Source organism: Gymnoscopelus microlampas (genome assembly GCF_963454915.1).
Source record: "Gymnoscopelus microlampas genome assembly, chromosome: 5".
NCBI classification, from domain to species: Eukaryota; Metazoa; Chordata; class Actinopteri; order Myctophiformes; family Myctophidae; genus Gymnoscopelus; species Gymnoscopelus microlampas.
The window spans coordinates 38,959,377-38,978,339 of record NC_139942.1 but is presented as its reverse complement, the minus strand read 5'-3'; the positions used below and the strand labels follow the sequence as shown (position 1 = coordinate 38,978,339).

The 18,963-nt window shown below is 43.4% G+C and overlaps 1 protein-coding gene across 1 annotated transcript; it reads left to right on the top strand.

The window, feature by feature from the left end:
* Positions 1-11,444: 11,444 nt before the first annotated feature.
* On the top strand, positions 11,445-18,187 carry c8a (complement component 8, alpha polypeptide; the record flags this gene model as incomplete). Its single annotated transcript, XM_084056891.1, has 10 exons — positions 11,445-11,588; positions 12,295-12,442; positions 13,028-13,181; positions 13,394-13,583; positions 13,687-13,869; positions 14,138-14,378; positions 15,287-15,424; positions 15,765-15,922; positions 16,532-16,766; positions 18,036-18,187. 10 exons carry the CDS (start codon positions 11,445-11,447, stop codon positions 18,185-18,187), a joined length of 1,743 nt encoding a protein of 580 aa, XP_083913017.1.
* Positions 18,188-18,963: the final 776 nt, after the last annotated feature.

The window sequence follows — 18,963 nt, the reverse complement described above, 5'->3', positions numbered from 1 at the left end:
AAAACCCAATGAATACCTCAATAAAAAATCTAACAACACTAAATGTAATCTAGCAACCCCCCCCCCCAGGAGAATCTATTTTCTTTCAATTGATGGACCATGCAGCAAGCATTTTGGCGTGTATACGCAGCCGAAGGTAATAAAGTTAAATGTGTGGCCGTGTTTCTATGCGTCAGCATGATCAGGGAACTTTACGACGGTGTGACGGTTTAACACCTCTGCGTACATTGTCCACTGTGCTTCAGGTGCACGTGTGACTGTCCCCTAAATGTACAGGAGCACTCAGCCCATATCTGGCACACAGAAACACCTCCACAGTAACACAACCACTATTAATGTTATCACCTTCGGCTGGGTTTACCCGTCAACATGTCTGCTGTGAAAAGGGTCCATTAACACGGAGCTCTACATGTTGCTGCCATCATCTGAACTTACTTTGAACTTCTTTTTCATTTCATTCTCCTTTTTCTCCCTTTCCTTTTGCTCTTTTCTCTCCTTATCCTGGCGATGCTTCTCCCGTTTCTTCTGCTCCTTGTCAACGCCATCAGGGCTGTGGCATTCCCTACTGAAAACAAAATACATTTATATAGACAATTCAGTGGAGATTTATAGTCAAGAAAGACAGATTACAAAGAAACCCCAGAAGATACAAACAAATATACACAGTAATTCAAAACAACAAAAGCTTCAAATGAGAATCAGATTGGCTGACTAAGATACGATACAGTATCTACACCAAGCATTGCAGGTCAAACGGAAAGCTAATCCTGAAAGACACTAGCCACCCATAGGGCAGCGCAATGCTGTATTGATATTGTGATATACTGTAGGAATAGATATCGTCTGAGATTTTGGATATCGTAATATTGTGATATGGCATAAGTGTTGTCTTTTCCTGCTTTTAATCATATGCACCCTATTTTATACTTAAAAGAATGTTAAAAATAGCCGATCTACAAGCCCACAACATGCCGTGATACGAATATTACTGTCACAATATTGATCGAGGCATTTCGTAACAAATATGGTGATACATAGTATGATTTTGTCCATATCGCCCAAGCCTAGCCACCCGGATAATAGGCTATTCTCACTGACGAGGTCAGGGAGACAGTACCAACTACACAAGACCAACCCGGAGAGGCTCATTAGACTCTTCTGCCCTCAGGCCATTTGGACCCTGAGTGCCTAAGACCCCCCTCACCTTAGGACACTGCATCTCTCCTATAACTAGCACACAAGGACAAGATCTCACCTCTCCCTTTCACATATGGACATATTTATATATGGAATACTTACATGCAAGATTTCTATTATCTCTTTATGGACATTTAATTGCATAATATGCGCTTTGTTCTCTTTATACCCATACGTTGCCTTTTCATGCGCACATCTATGGAGTTGACTAAATATATTTCAAAGAGCTTTATGTGACAACAGGCAAAAGTTTAAAATCTGGCTTTACACACCCATGAGCATGAGAATGGGTTGAATCGCTGGGTTCTCCTGGTAGACTGCTCCTGCCAATTGACAACCATAATAAAACAGAATTATTGGTAGTCAAGCAAGGTGAATTTCAGTGACGAGATGCAGGACTTCCATCTTTAAACACAAAGACATACCATGGTTTCCGGTGCCATGGGTGAGAACGTGGCTCCTGTCTCTTGAAACACACAGAAGGGGAAAAGGGAGTTTTAATTTGCCACAGTTGAGCGGGTAATAGATTTAGCCTATCAAAGTACAGATTGTAAGCGTATAATTTGCTCCTGGTTTATAGAATGGTTCGATGACCAAGACATTGATTACAGTTACCGCTGGAAGGGTGTCAGCTTCATATGGATCTGTAAGAGATTGTTAACTTGTTAATTGCTTATAGTCATTGGAAAATGTAGTCTAATGAAAGCCATTAGGAGAGGCAAAAGTGAAAGTCTTACTCTGGGGACCGGCTTGACGTTTATGCGAGTTGCGGTCACCGATAAACTTTCTGATGGTCTCAACATCTTCATAGACATTCTCAGTCGAGGTTTCATGAATTCTCTCCTGTCCAAAGACACTAAAAGGGGAGTGCCAAACAGATCAAAACATCACCACAATCTCCTGAGCTCCTTATTTTGGTCGTGGCCAATAGAGAAACTTCATATGGCACGTCAATCATCTGTGTCAGAAGCGCTGTAGCCAACGCATGCTGAGGTGCCAGACACGTCAATTTCCCATGTCTGCGGGTTGAGGGCAGCGGTGGTATTCTGGGGTGTAGTTTATTTGAGTGTTTGGCTCACTGAAAGAAAACTACAAGGGAGATGCCGGCCAAGTGATGCCCGGTCAAAGTTCACCAATGTTGAACTCCAAGCTTCAGATGTGCTGAAAGTCACATACGTCAACGCACCGCAGCCCGACTTCCTTGCGCAGCACTACTTTGCTCGCATACCATGGAAGTGAACGGGATTCTGACGCTTCCGGCGCGTATGTGTGAGCGTGGCGTTATTATGAATCCCACGCCGCGTCCTGGATTTAGACCCGCCTTACGTGTCTGATTGGCTCCCCGGCAGGCATAGTTTTACTGAGGTTAGGGTTAGGGTTAGGGTTAGGTTTAGGCATAGTCTTACTGAGGTTAGGGTTAGGGTTAGGTTTAGGCATAGTTTTACTGAGGTTAGGGTTAGGGTTAAGGTTAGGTATAGGCATAGTAGCAAAAACGAGAACTGTCAATCACAGCGCCTACTGACCAATCACAGCGCCCGCTCAGCGGGTTTGCCACGACGCGGTGTGGGAATCATAATAACGCGTGAGCGTGCCATAACCCATTTAAGCCCGGGAACGCATCTGTGTGTCATTTTTAGATTTCTTTGGCTATTCAAAAATAGCAGATCTACAAGCTCATAGCACGGCACCGAGTGCCGCGCTATAAGCTTGTAGATCTGCTATTTTTTCTAATTCGTACACACACAAAGATTTGCACACATTTTCAAAAAATAGCAGATCTGCAAGCTCATAGCACGGCACTCGGTGCCGCGTTGTGAGCTTGTATATTTGCTATTAACACATCGGGTGCCGAACACGGTCTGGACCGTGTTTTCACATAGTAGCGGTCTGGTGCCGAACACGGTCCGAACCGTGTTTTTGGTCTTTTTGTTTTTTTAGTTTTTTTCCATACGGGAGGGGCTGGAGCAGCTTTGGGATCACCCACGGTGAATCTGAGAAGGATGGGCCACATTGTGTCAAAAAACATGGCGCACATCCGCTTCCGCTCTATTTCCTTCTCTAAAACCCCTATAACTCCGAAACTTTTTACTCTGGGGAAAACGACTCATTTTGTGTGCACGATCGCTCCCCATTGTTACTCGCGTGAGCGATGTTATCGTTCCAGGCGTTAGGCGTCGGGAAAATGGAGGCATGCGTTTTTTTCTCATGGAATGCACGTCGTGGAGTCTACAGCTTAAACAGCGCTGCGCAGCTCAACGGTGAGATTTCGGCACCGAACGTAATCTGTTATTATAAAATGCTGGCACCCGATGTGTTAATTTCACTCCATTTACGATCGCCCTTGAATTCTCACCTGGGTTGGGGTTGAGTTCCACCGTTCAGCATTGCATCATTATCCTGGTGAGTTTGTGTTTCAGTAGCTCCAAAAGCAAACTCATGAGGTCGACCTTCCGAAACCTCCTCCTCCTCATTGTTAGGACAAAGTTCAGGAATCACGGGTTCTGGAGGCTCCGATAGATTTTGTGGGTCAGGTACCAGGTACTCTGCTGGCTCTGGGTGTTTCAAGTCTTGACCGCTGGCTTCCAAAGCAACAGGCGTCTGGAGCTCGCACACAGGCTGCACAGCATCAAAATTGTACTCTGCCATTGATGGAGTTTCCTCCGAAAAGCCAAAATCGGAGGCTTCCAACTCCAGAGCAGCAATATCGATGTCAAAAACTCCACTCTCGCACGTTTCCACCTCAGTACTCTCGAAGTCTGGGAAGTCCGGGGCGTCCAGGACAGGGTCGCTAGCGAATGGCAGCTCACCATCAGCACCTAAAACATGTTTCACCTCTAAACAGAGGAGAAAGTCAACATCAGTAGGCATAATAATGCTCAGTTCAGTGACATCCAAGTGCAATAAATAAAACAGTCTGCTGCCCAGAGAGAATATTCTGCACACGGTGAAGCGGGAGGAAAACAGAAAGACAGAACACCCCCCCCCCCCACACACACACAAAAAAAGGAAAGGAAATAAAGAAAATATAAATCGCTGTTGGGCAGAAACGTATCGATATTTCATCTTTTAATGTCTTTTTTTTAACTTTTTGTTTCTTCTTTTTTTCTAAATTTAGAGTAGCCAATTATTTTTACCCCCTTTTTCTCCCCAAATTAGTCGTTATGTCCCCAGAACACAGGCCAATTGTGTTTGCATAGTCGCCCGATAAAGCCGGATGCACCACGGTGGATTCAAACCCACAACCTCTGTGGTGGAAGGCAGGGACTTTACCAAATGTAATTTAATGCACCATGTTATACTTCATCATATGACAGCGTCACGCCCCCGCCCCCCCCCCCCCATTTCCTGAAAAGTTAACGCTTCTGGATATACAGGATGTCTGCCCAACAGCGACGATATAACAGAGGGTTGGGGTTGGCAATCACTTAAGCCCCATTTCTAAAGTTCACAACGCGGTGTTTGAAAATGTCCACATATAATGACATGGCCAAAATAGGGATGCCAGGTTTAAACTGGTTGTTAATAAATGCATGGTTGCAGACAAGAAAATGCATATCTATAACATGTGTCCCATGTAGATGGACGGGCATGGATTGATGCACTGAGCGTTGACCTAAAATCTGATTAATCTGCAAAAAATGTTCAGAGTTAGGGAAAATATGCATAAAATAACCGCTAAGAGGTTAAATATGAACACTTAGGGGACGTGGCAATTGCCATCCCCTGAGACGAGACCCCAAATGACACCCCTGGTCAACATACCCTGAATGGTGACTGGACTGAGGTAGAAGAGCTCGTGCCTGAGATCTACCAGTGGAGGTCTGGGAAGCTTCAGAGGCCGAGGCCCCAGTGAACACAGGTCAGGCAGAGGCTTCTTCAGGGGAGGAGGTGGTGAGGGAAGAGTCCCATCCGTCCCCGAGGGAGGGACGTCCACTCGATCTCTATGAAACCATTTGTCTATTTGAGACTCTATATCCATTTGAAAAACAAAACGCAAACAGCAAATCCAATGTATTAGTAAAGTGTCTCTCTAAGCCCAGGGGTCTTCAACAGGGGGTCCAGGACCCCTAGCGGGTCCTCAGAGTTAGTACAGGGGGGGCCATCAAATCTTTGTGTGATAGGGACTTTTTTTTTTACACTAACCACTTGAACCCTAGCATCCTTATTCTGAGGGGAACATTAGCTGAAAATAGCAGATCTACAAGCTCACAACGCCTCGCGCTGCGAGGCGTTGTGAGCTTGTAGATTGGCTATTTTCGGCAAAGAGGTTTGGTGTGGAGGGACAAAAGAGCAGACCAAGTACTGAGCCAATGGTCAAGTCTACAAAGTGAGGGTTTAAGTGGTTAAATGTCTGAGAACACACATTTAACATGTATACAATATGCAGTGGGGGTCCCTGCTTCATCTCTCTCTCAGCTAGGGGGTCCTTGGCCTGAAAAACGTTGAAGACCCCTGCTCTAAGCAATCTAAGAATTTTGAACAAAATGATTTGAACGTTCCCTCCCGTCATGTTTGGGATTCTTCATTAGAGTGTCACAGAGAGAACCAAACATACAAATAGTACAAAATAAAAATCACACCCAGTGTGAAGTGGGCGGTGTGGTCACAGTGGTCATCACAGTGATGGAAGTGATTCACTTAAAAAAAAGCATATAGAATAAGTGTTTTTTTAAGTGCATAGTCCTATTTATAGGGCTATGCACATGTGTTTCTAGCCAATCACAGTCCTGGTGGCCAATCACAGCGCAGGGTTGGGGGGGTGCAATGGATGTCGATCTCCAAACCTCACATATAGGGGCGGTTGCACCGCCCAAAAAACAAGTGCAGAGATTGTGAAATGTTAAGTTTATGCAGTGAAATAAGCAACAATAACGTATTCTTGATAGGAACTTACTACGAAGAGGGCCATTATTTTTGAAGAAGGGGCGGGCCGAGACGCAGCCCAGGGGAAGACACACGGGTGGAGGTGGCGGGGGGAGATCTGGCACAACACGCTCGGCCTCCCTCGGTGGCAAAGGAAAGCCTTCCTCCGTTCCGCTGCTGTCGGAACGTAGCATCTTGGGCCTGCCGTATCCTAGGAACGCCCTGCGGGATAGCTTCTTCTTGGCTCTCTCCAAGGTGCTCATGAATCGATTTTCGGATTCCCCACTCTCCGCGAAAGGTGGGGTGACGGGGACATCCGGGCTGGAAGGGGTGCTCGAATGCTCTCCTTGGAGAGAGCAACGATCTACCGACGTTTGTCTCTCCATATACGGCCGCTCTCCGGGAGCGCTGGCGGGTCTGGTGGTCAAATCAGCGTACGTGGGCTCTTCTCTGCTTTGCACGATGACCTTCGATGCTTTACTCGACTTGAAGGGAAGCAGCAGACCCTTTTTCTTGATTTTAACTGGTGGCGCGGACGGTTTTGGCATCACGGGATTCAGGACTGGTAGAACCAAAGGCATGTGTCGGTCTCTGAGGGACTGCGTCATGGCACTGTGACTGCTGTCTCCAACGGGCTGCGGTGGCGAGGAGTTTTGCGGTGGAAAAGAGGCTGGACGCGTGCCCCCGGGTGCCCTCGGACCATCTCTATACATGATGGCGGGAGCGGCTGGTATCTTGCCCTCTACTGTGGGGAGGACGGAACTGACCAACGAGCTGCAGTGAGCTGCTGGAGGTGGAAGACGTTTGGGCTTCTCCGCGATAGTCGGTCGACCATCATGATTGGTTTGAGCCACGGTGGCCTCCTCCTGAAATTTGGCCCTCAGAGCTTTAACGTTGATTGGTCCCTCCTTGAACAAATGATTAAAACATAAGAACAGGCCAGTTTAAATCATTGATGCCACCATAAGGTTAACAGGTGATTAAAGGGGGGTGTAAGTAATATGTTTTTGATTAAAAAAATACAGGTTTTTAGTTAAATCTCTGCACCAATAGCAATCATTGCTACGTTTGTTCATTAAAAAGGGGCCTAGCCATCTGTCCAGCTATTTAGTACACAGAAAAGAATTCAGCCCGGGATACCAATTCTATCAAATCAGGGTAAAGAACCACACAAAGCTTCATCACCTTAAATCATTTTAGTTCCAATTTTGTCTAGCTAATTTTTGTGTTTCATCACTTCCAATATCACTTGTTTATCCTGTAGGCTATGAGTTCTCTCTCCTGACATCCACCAGGATTGAACATTTATTTTATGTTTAAATGAGCAGGAGAGACCCACTAATGATTGAACACTCGATTTAATGATTGCTACTGGTCCTAGACAAGTCTTCTAAGCTTGACACCAGAAGTGGTACATATACTTTTTATTGCTACGAGTGTTGATGATTTCTTGAATGTTATAAGTCTTTAAATGTGTTGATGAATTGAATACATAGGACCACAATGGAAACAATAAGCCCACAGGGCTTTTTTGTGTCATCCTTTTAGCATCATTGTATAATCGTACCACTGTACTATTTGCAAACTGTTAATAAAGTATTCAATCAATCAAAAGTCTGAACATATTTTACACTTATTTTAATAAAAAATGATATCACTTAATGTGCCCCCTTTAATTTAGGCCTAAAGGCCGATTCACAGAGTCAGGCACCCTGCACAGATCTGAACATCAGAGACATATTAAAGACTAAACTTAACCATAGCACCTGACCTAACATTAACCACAACATTACAATGCACCAAAAGCCTCAGCTTAACCATAACAGTGCCCTAAACCAGTGGTTCTCAACCTTTTCAGGCCACGACCCCCCAAAATAATCATATTTTAACTGGGGACCCCCCACCCTGACAAGCACTTGGAATTGTAGGAGTTGAGGCATTACATTTTGTTTGACTCGTTCCACAGATTTTGATTAATTTTGTGAAAATAGCAGATCTACAAGCTCACAACTCCTCGCAAAGTGAGGCGTTGTGAACTTGTAGATCAGCAATTTTTAATATTGACAATTTGGCCAAAGTTTTACCTGTTTTTATAGTATAGTTTGTACTTTTGATGCAGTCTTTTTTCATTTCATTTCTATTTTCTTTTAGGTATTAAAAGGTCTTAAATGTCCTTAAATTGTCACTTCACTGTCATCTGGGGTCCCACCCCCCAAAAAAAATAAATCATGTGAGGACCCCCCTGGGGGTCCCGACCCACAGGTTGAGAACCACTGCCCTAAACCAAGCTAAACCACACCAAACTCATGATAACAACAACTAATTAAACCACTCCAACCCCATGCCTAAAATGGCTAGACAGTCCCTCACCTTAACTTAACCAAGATGAATTAGCTCATTAAACCACACCAAACACATGCCTAACCTTGACTTCAAACTGTCTTCCTGAAACCAGCTCAAACTACAGTAGGCCTATAACCACAAACACCAATTGTTCTGGCCCTGCCAGTTAATGTGAAGTAAAATTAAGACGGCTACTTTGAGTGACAAATAATTTGTCTGTAGCTACAATCAACCATGCAATAAACCAAATATTGTGGTAAACAGGGTGTGTTTATTAATCTACCACCATGACGACACTGGACTTAAGCGTCATGTCAACCTAAACATGATTGAGGAAACATTTTTACCTGTTCCATTGTAGTGCGTTTTTCGACCGTTTGCCCATTAGGGAATTAATTTCAGCCTTACCCATTCATAATGGCTACGATGAATTGCTTATACTTTCGTTCAATTGGTCGAAATGACCTGTTCTCTCTGAACAACAAACAAACAAACAATCGGAATCTACCGTTGCACTGTGACCTACAAGCACAGACACCGCGCACGCAGGTCTGCGTCCTGCTGCCAAGCGGTGACACTTGATTGTTTGATTGCCTTCCGCTGGTCCAGAGAGCGTTGGTTCTCAAAGCGGGGTTCGAGGACACCCAGCGTGCTATTCAAAAATAGCAGATCTACAAGCTCACAGCTCGTCACTTCGTGCTGCCATGCCAGCTTGTAGATCTGCTATTTTTATTTATTTAAATATTTTTTTTAAAATCAGATGGGGGTCCGTGGCCAAATATATATAAATGTGGGTCCTTGACATGAAAAGGTTTGAGAACTAGAGACTAGAGAGATAGGAGCCATCACCCCATGTTTCAAGCAGAGTTGCAAGTGGAGTTACTTGGGGGTCCATGGACCCCACTTTGAGAACCACTGCCACTGTGGGGGAGGGGGGGTTCAACTAACTGGGGAATGAAACTATTTTTAGTTCCAAGAATGTACTGCAGAGGTCACCTTTGGATCAGACATCCACCCTTGATGGTGGCTGTAATGTTTTTCCTTGGTGGTGTGGTGCCCCCCTTCTTACATCTGGCAAAAACTGAGCCCCTCCATATGTGTGCGCAGACAGCGAGTTGTCAGTTTGTAGATCTGCTATTTTTGCAATGTTTTTTAACTTTTGGAAAATGTGAGGCCTATACAGGTATATAACATGCCCAAAATGCCAGGTTGAAAGTGGATGTAAGCAAAGTTTAGATTTTGTGCAAGATGTTTACAGACAAAAATAAATAAATAAAATAAAAAGGCCTCATGTCCCAATCCCTCCTGTGATCTTTGGCCACTAAGTTAATAATAGTTGACCCAAAGTATATACAAAATATCTTTGGCAAAATAGCCGATCTACATGCTCATAATGCGTTGCATTTTCAGCAAAATGTTTTCTCCAGAATGTGTGTGTGTGTGTGTGTGTGTGTGCGTGCGTGCGTGCGTGCGTGTGTGTGTGTGTGTGTGTGCGTGCGTGCGTGCGTGCGTATGTAGGAGGACAAACAGGGAGTTTGTATCGTGATTGATGGGAAAATGTTGTAAGAGCATGTGTTTTGTTTACCCTTAATCAATCATTCACCCTGGCTGGACTGATGATATTGGTATAGAAGTCCCAGATGTTTCAGATATGCGAACAGTTTCAGATGTGCGAATTTGAGCAGGGTCATATAGCTACTCATGTTTAATATGGGCATCTTACTGCATGCGCTCTTGGACTGCAGCGTACTTTTTCTGTTTCTCAACTCCTACTCAGTCACAGAGGCATCCAGAAGGAACCCATGGGTAACAGCTGAAAACAGGTGCAGTATATTCCCTCTATATACATGCTTAACCTTATGTGTGACCTTTATCTTTATAGCTTACCGTATATACTATATAGCATTCTCCAGCCCTTCTGGGCTACGAGGAATAAGCAGGCTATACAGTTCCCATTTAAGCATTTATTCTTCATTCGACTCTCCAACACAAATACAGCAGGACAGTTGTAGGTACCCAACCAAACCCAACACATGTCTCTAGTCCAGGGGTCTTCAACGTTTTTTCAGCCCAAGGATCCCTTAGCTGAAAGAGCGATGAAGCAGGGACCCCCTACTACATATTGTATATAATAATGGTGTTGCAGATTTAAAATGTCATAGATTTCATAGATAGCTTCATAGACTTGTTTGACAGCACTATCATCAATGTTCTATAAATTAATGTTTTTTTGTTTAGTTCACACATTTCTTCTTCTGTTAATTCATGATGTGTATTTTCAAACATTTAACATAAAGCCTCAATATTACATTTGACCATTGGCTCTGTACTTGGTTTGCTCTTTTTCCCCTCTACACCAAACCTCTTTGCCAAAAATAGCAAATCTGTGTGCTTGTAGATTGGCTATTTTTGGCTAATGTTCCCCTCACTCCCCTTAGAATCCTTTCACACAAAGATTTGGTGTTAAGCAAGGGGGTCCTAAAACAACTTAAATATGCTACCTGTTCTCCATCTGTATTTATCTTAAATGATGTGTCCCTGCTACACCTGAACTGCACATACAAGCGCATCTTCTTCGCCGGCTTAACAGCTGCAAAGAAAATGGTAGCTACAAGGTGGAAACCTCCTCATACACTAACATTTCGCCAATGGGTTTTAACGTTTTTGGATATTGTTTATTTAGAACTGCCAACGGCGAGGTTACATGGAGCAAGTGAGAGGAACATTGATATGTGGTCTAATGTTGCAGATAAGCTTAAAGATTTGGTTTAAGTGTTGCACACAGTGTTTTGACCTTGCACAGGTATAGGCATGGTGTTTGGCCCTTACATTTCGAGAAATTGTTGGTCCGGGGAGGGGTGGGTGAATATAATTGTATTGTCAATTTGATAATAAAAACAATTGATAACAAAAAAAATATGCTACCTGTTATGTATGTCATGTATCAGTAATTAAAGTGCTATATAAATGATAAAGAAACATAATGTGTACATACTGTAAACTAAGGCTACCCATGTATGTTCTCAAGAGAGATAACCCTCATGCATTACGTTGTGTACTGCAGCTATGGTGCAAGGAGTGCCAGGTCTGCAGCAGACAGGCCAATACCCAGGCCAATACCCGTCAACTGTAAGATGAGGAACTGGGCCAGATGGACGCCCTGTACCTCCTGCACAGATAAAAAGGTATCAGCATTTCATTGTCTCTGTTCTCACATAGTCTTTTGGACATCGTCGTACGAAGGATCCTAAATTAGGCATTATGCTTCCACATGAAACCCATGTCCTGTATCTAGAAGGTCAGACATTCAAAAATAGCAGAGAACAGCTTTATTCATTGGTCGACACTATGTTATCCACCGTATTCTGAATGGATGTTATAAAACCCATCAGACACTAATAGTCAGCAGTTGAAGGACAACAATGTGGAGTCCAGGGACACTCAGGGTTCCTTATTGGTGGGGGGTGGGGGTTGAATGGACCCTTTTTGGATCGATTTCTATACTCTCAGAGTTATGGGGGTCCTTGAAATTAGAACCACTGATATAGATGCTAGCTATGTTATCCAGATTTATGTTGTTTAGGCCTACTATTGTGGACAATGTAGACCATTTTTAGTACACACAAGCACATCCATATTCATTATTGTTCTATCATTGTGTTATTGTTTGCCAATGTGCATGGGGGGATTGTTTGTTCATTGTGATTGGTTTATGTTCAGTTAACGGTTTATTTCTGTCACTGTGTTGGTTGGTTTGGGAGTTTTGTGAGGTTTTCACCCCAATTAAAAGTGTTCCTGCAATGAAAAGCTGTTGTGCTTTATTGAACCCATAGTTTATTACAGTAATGTGAACTTATAGGTTGTTTCTTGTTTTTGCTCTGTCGATCTTAGCACCGTTTCCGGTCTTTGGAGAAGCCTTCTCAGTATGGTGGGTCAAAATGCTTTGAAAATCAGTGGGAAACACTGCCATGTCCAACTGCTACAACACAATGTCTGGTGGACGACTACTGCGGAGAGAGCTTCACATGCGACGTATCAGGTAAGCCCTCAGGCAAAACCTTCATAGTTCTTCCGAGGAAGGTCATGGGTAGCCATGGGACCAGACGAATCTGCCAGTGCAAAAAAAAAATTGCCCTCGACGATTTGGGTCTGGCACCGCTCTGTTGGGAATCCATTTCCTGCTCCCGAAGTCTGGGGTGACCAATCAGGGCCCAGTCTTCAAATATGGGAGACTGTAGTTGGTTGTAGGTCTAACCAATTGCGTCCAGAGCCTTTGTTTTGATCCCGCCCCCTTGGAAAATAAACGTCCTCATGGAAGCACCAGACTCATATCCACGCAGTGATATAGTCTGGCTACGCGAGGCTAGGTCTTGTGTGCGTGCGTGTAAGACAGTGCACACTTACAATATATTAGACTGTGCGTGTGTGTGTTAGCGTGAATTCCATGTGTTTATGAGTGTAAGTACATTTGTGTGTGTGTGTGTGTGTGTGTGTGTGTGTGTGTGTGTGTGTGTGTGTGTGTGCGTGTGTGCACGTGTGTGTGTGTGTCTGTGTGAGAAAGAGAGAGAGATAGAGAGAGGGGGATGCAGGACACTCATGTACAGTATATATGTTGTGTCCCCAGGACGATGCATCAGCCGGCAGCTTCAGTGTAACGGAGTGTCAGAATGTCTGTATACTGGTAACGACGAGTCAAACTGCACACAACTGTTCAACGAGAGAAGTGATAAGTGCTCCAAATTTCTACCCGTCCCCGGGGCAATACACGGCACGCAGGGGTACCGATTCTCATATTACATTGTGTTGCTTTACTGTCGAGTTTAAATTAAAAGTACAAATGTAATTGTTTTGTTTTCTAGCCTAGTACACAAATACAATAAGACTGCTATTGACATGGCCTGATGAATGTAATATCTTGTCACCTCTAGGCCCTAGAGGAGACAAGAGGCATGACTCAGTGACTGATGTGAACTGATTTCATTTGTTACAGCTTCAATGTCCTGACTGGAGACTTTGTGGCTCCAGTCTTGGACCCAGATTACTTTGGAGAAACGTGTGAATATGTCTACAACGGAGAATGGAGAAAATTCACCTACGACTCCTTCTGTGAAAACCTGAACTACAACGACTTGGAGAAAAACTACCGGAAGCCTTACAACTACCACACCTACCAATTTATGGTGCTGTAAAGCCATATTTGACCTGTTTCTTTATGCATCTCACCACGTTGTGCTGTGTCGTAAACAACTTTCACACCTTTCACACCTTTCCTGTGTCCCATAGGCTGAAGCTTCTTCTGAGGGGACCAATGAATACTTTGAAGACATGGTTTCCTTGCTGAAAGCAAGGAAGATAGGCGGTTCTTTCAATTATGGTCCGACAGTCGGGATCGGCCCGGTTGAAGTTGGAGTACATGCCAGCGTGGAGGGTGACTTCCTCAAAAATCTTACAGACTATAAAGCCACGGTAAAGTACAAAAAGACATACTATTGAATAGTTCACTTCTTTCTTATTCCACAAAGTCCTGGTTGATTGTTTGAAATTCCAACATTTTCGTGTTCTTCTGTATGTAACTGGGTCTTTTTTCTTTAAACGATATCACAATTATCTTACGACGAATAGCTTGTAGATACTATTTTCACTATTTTTTCAATAATGTTCAACTTGAGTTCAAATAATGCACTCTGTCCACATGAGTTGACAAGCCATATTCTTTTGTCATTTGTCCCTTTAGGGTGTTGGGTTCATCAGGCTCTTTTCCAAAGTGCAAACAGCCTGGTTCAAGATGAGAAGTGATAAGCTGATGCTTCATGAGGACATGTACCTGTCTCTCATGGACCTCCCCGTGACCTATGACTTTGGATTGTACTCCCGCTTCCTAAATACCTACGGAACGCACTATGTCACCGAGGGATCTATGGGAGGAACCCTGGAATACATCTTTGTCACCGACAAAAAGAAAATGGAGAAAATGAGTAGGCTGCTTTTTAAAATGATCATCATTGTGTTTGTAATTGTTGCTGTAACCACCCAAGCAGTGTTTTATACGTAACCCATTAAGACCTGAGGACGATTTTACGAATGTCTTCTAAATCCTAACAGTTTTCTGAAAAACGTACAATGTATATCGGTGGCGCTCAAACCTTTTTGTGTCAAGGACCCTCAAAATGATATGTATTTGGCCCCCAGAAGCAAAGATTTGAGATAAAAATGTTCGCTTTAAAAGAATATATATATATTCAAAGATTTGCACAAATTGTCATGATCTTTCAAAAATAGCAGATCTACAAGCTCCTAGCGCGCCACAAAGTGACGCTCTATGACCTTGTATATCTGCTATTTTTGAATAGCCAAAGTATAAAGTAATGCCAATACCTCTTGTCAACCAGTTGTGGTTCAACCCAACCAGAGGATCTAAATGTCTCAATAGAAGAGCAGGAAGACCAAAGTTACTGTACAGTTAGTTACTGTATATTGTGTTGCCATACTCTACCATACAGATTGGTTAAAATTATGTTTGATAAAACGTCATGGATTGTTGCTTTAAAATAGTTAAAAAAAAAGCCCATCTACCAAGCTCAACGCATCGCATTGCAACTTGCTGTGACCTTGAAGACCTTGAAGGAATGCGACAAAAACTGAAAAATATCCATGAATTCAAGGCTTCATGGGGTGTGTAATTGCTAGAAAATATGTCATTTTTGGGGTGAACTACTCCTTTAAGTACAATTTTGAGGTATAAAGTATAAAGACATGACCTACTCAAGTAAAGTAAAGGTACCTCAGAATTGTACTTAAGTACAGCACTTGAGTACATGTACTTTGTTACTTTCCACCACTGAACCTGTGAATAACTTTTTCTCATTCCTGTGTACTTTTACAGAGGTGACGGGCTGGAACCTGGGCGGATGTATCGGGGGTTCAATTGGTTTAAACACTCCTCTTGGCAAATCCAAACAGATCCAACTTGGTCTCACCGTGCAAGGCGAACATTGTCGGAAAACTGGAGGTTATGACAGGAGTAAGTCAGTGACATTCCCGAAGAAGTAAATCAATAAAACCAAAGTTCATAAGTGTGTTGAGAAATGTAATCATTACAATTTTTCATGTACTGCCACAAATAACAGCTTAATGGGCTGTCCACACAAAGCACTATAAATATATTGTTTTAAAAATCGTTCCAACTAAAGTGTTTATAGTTATATTGCTTGGTGTGGAAGGCCCAATTTATATGTAGGAGGGTGTTCTTTTTGGCAAGCGACGCCATCGTACTACGGTGTAAATATTAGGCAGTGTGCACTTGTCATCAGGTTAGTGGAGAGGTTATGGTAAACATACATTTATGTTGTTGATGTGTTCAGATACTACTACAGATAAGGACCTTATTGTGGATGTGTTCACGAAAGTGCACGGTGGAACCATCCAGCGCGGTGTTGCCTTAGTGCCTTTGAGAGACCCTTACACCTACAGGAAATGGGGAAAGACCCTCCAGTACAACCCCTGGCTCATTGATTACGAGGTAAACTATTTTTTATTTTATTATTTTATTTTTTAACATTTATCTCATTTACTCTGAAGTGACAAGCATTAGACTATTTAAACAAACTATGTATGTACCGTATGTATATTCCTATTATTGTTAGATTAGGTATTGTAAACAACAGCAAAAGCCTTGAAGTAAAATAAAATAAGGCACCATGGTTTAAGAAAGAGCAAGGGAGTGACATGGCCATCGTTAGAGTCTCTCCACCAAAAAAAAATCTTCTTTCTTTCTCCTTCTTTCTTTTTTATTTAGAGAAAATGAAGACAGGTGAGAAATAAATTAAGAGTTCCTGATGTTGTCCAAGTTGAGCGCTCATTCAGCCCAATCTACGGTCAAATTCACACCATACCACACCATACATAGGCGCTCTATGGACTGCTGGTGTGAATCTGGTGTTATAACGTCGCTCTGGATTAAGAGCGTCTGCCAAATGCCTAAAAAGTGTCATCCGTGGACCGATCGACAAGCTCAAAAAACGTGCCGCTAGTTTGGAGCTTGTATACGTGCTATTTTTGGCACGTGACAATGTCGTACGACGGAGCAAAAACGTGTCTCTCTCCGACTCATCATGTCCATGACCCACAGATCATGCCCATCTACGAGCTGGTGCGTCTCAGCACGGCCGCGGACCACGTGGGCCAGAGGCTGGCCAACTTGAGGAGAGCCTGGGACCAATATCTGCAGGAGTTCAACACGTGTCGCTGTGGCCCCTGCAGGAACAACGGTCTGCGGGCCCTCATCAGGGGCACTGAATGTGAATGCATCTGTAAGGCAGGCTTCCAGGGAATTGCCTGTGAGGAGAAGGAAGGAGACAGGCAAGGTAGTTGGAGGTCAAATACAATTGGTTAACACACAAACCATACACGCATAGTGTTTTAAATTCTTCATTCTATTAATGGAATTATACCATCCTAAGTTCAGTGGCCTTGCGGTTAGAGTGCCCGCCCTGAGATTGGAAGTCCGGGGTTCAATCTCCGGTCGGTTCATACCAAAGACTCTAAAGTGGGACCTAATGCCGCCCTGCTTGGCACTCAGTATCAAGGGATGGATTCAGTCCATACACAATGCAACTCCTTGCAACATGCAACTACTTGCAACCATTATCCCCAATGGCAGTTGCAAGGAGTTGCAATAGTGTGGACTGGCCTTAAAACTGTTGCATTGGTGCGGTCTTGCCTTTAGGATGGCATAAGTAAGCCTTGCAGAGCTATGAGGCCCACAGGGCAGGAGCCTATCTCCTGTTTCTGTAGCGTGAGGCAGCTTGATGTACAAGTACATCCCCTGGACATGACGCTGGTACAGTATGTCACAGGGACTTAGGCTGTGATGTTTTTCAAGGTTCTCGTTATTGCAGTGGTTCTCAAACTTTTTCATGTCAAGGACCACCCAGAATGATATGTATTTGGCCACGGTCCCGCATCTCAAAATATTTTGTTCCAGGGATCCCCATAAGCAAAGATTTGAGTTAAAAGTGTTGGCTTTAAAAAAATATATTTTGTATTCAAACATTTGCGCAATTTTCACAATAAAAAAGAATAGCAGATCTACAAGCTCATAGCGTGGCACTCGATGCCGCGCTATGAGCTTGAAGATCTGCTATTTTTCATAGGCAAAGTATAAAATATGGATACCCCCCACGGACACCCAGGGGTCCTTGGGGGGGTACCAGGGGGTCCCCTGCAAAAATAGTTAATAAAGCGTCACAATCGTTTTAACCCCTTTATCCATATTGTATACTTTGGCTATTCAAAAATAGCAGATATACAAGCTCATAGCATGACACTGAGTGCCACGCTATGAGCTTGTAGATCTGCTATTTTTGAAAAATCATGAAAATTTGTGCAAATCTTTAAATACATATATTTTTAAAGCAAACATTTGTAACTCAAATCTTTGCTTCTGGGGGGTCCCTGGAACAAAATATTTTGAGATGGGGGTCCGCGGCCAAATACATATCATTTTGGGTGGTCCTTGACATGACAAAGTTTGAGAACTAACTGATTTTGAAGGCCGATATGTAGCATCGGCCTCATGCAGGTCTTAATGGGTCAAGAGGTCAAGACTGAGTGTCATTTCTCCGTCCAAACAGCGGAGGCAGCAGATGGAGCGTGGTCATGCTGGGGCCAGTGGTCACCCTGTCAGTCAGCGAGGAAGACCCGGACCCGGCTCTGTAACAACCCAGTGCCGGACAGCGGTGGAGCGCCGTGCCTGGGCACCTCCTCTCAGGCCCAGGGTTGCTGAAGAAGTGACGTTTCCCATAACATCTCCTGAAGCAAACTGAAGACAAAGTGTCTTCCTGCTTGTTGTATATTGGGATTTGCCACCTCATCACCTAATATTCCCAACCTACAGTATGAGCTATTTGTGAGGAATTTAGAATAAACCTAGTGGTTCTCAACCTGTAGGTCTCGAGCTTGTAGATCTGCAAGCTTGTATTTATCTGTAGAACCGAGTCAAATAAAATGTAATGCATCAACTCCTACATTCCAAGTGCTAATCAGGGTGGGGGGGGGTTGGGGTCCCCAGTTAAAATATGATTATTTTGGGGGGTCACGGCCTGAAAAGGTTGAGAACCACTGTCATAAATAACATGCACTTACACGTGCGACATGTGCAACTTCATCTTTATGGAATTATTATTAATATGATATATTCTTTGCTGACATCATTTGTTCTGGAACTATTCACATGCAAAAATGGTGACTTGAAAATGAAATACAAAGAAGAGCAGGAATAAATTAATTTCTACAGACTTTATTGTTGTGTGTCATGCTTCTCAACCACAGAGTTGCGTTTTAAATTATCTTCAGATACTGATTCAGGTCAGTGTTTGTAGCGGATGCCCCCCTCATGTGAAGGTTAATAATGTTAACCTCCACACAACATTTGGATAAAAGGGGAAATCAGGACAGTATCCAGCCCAGGGGAAGGGTTCAACCTGGGTGAACTGAAACATACTCACAGGCTATACTAGACCACAGGGTGTTTGCCCTTGTACAGTACAACTAGTGTACTTT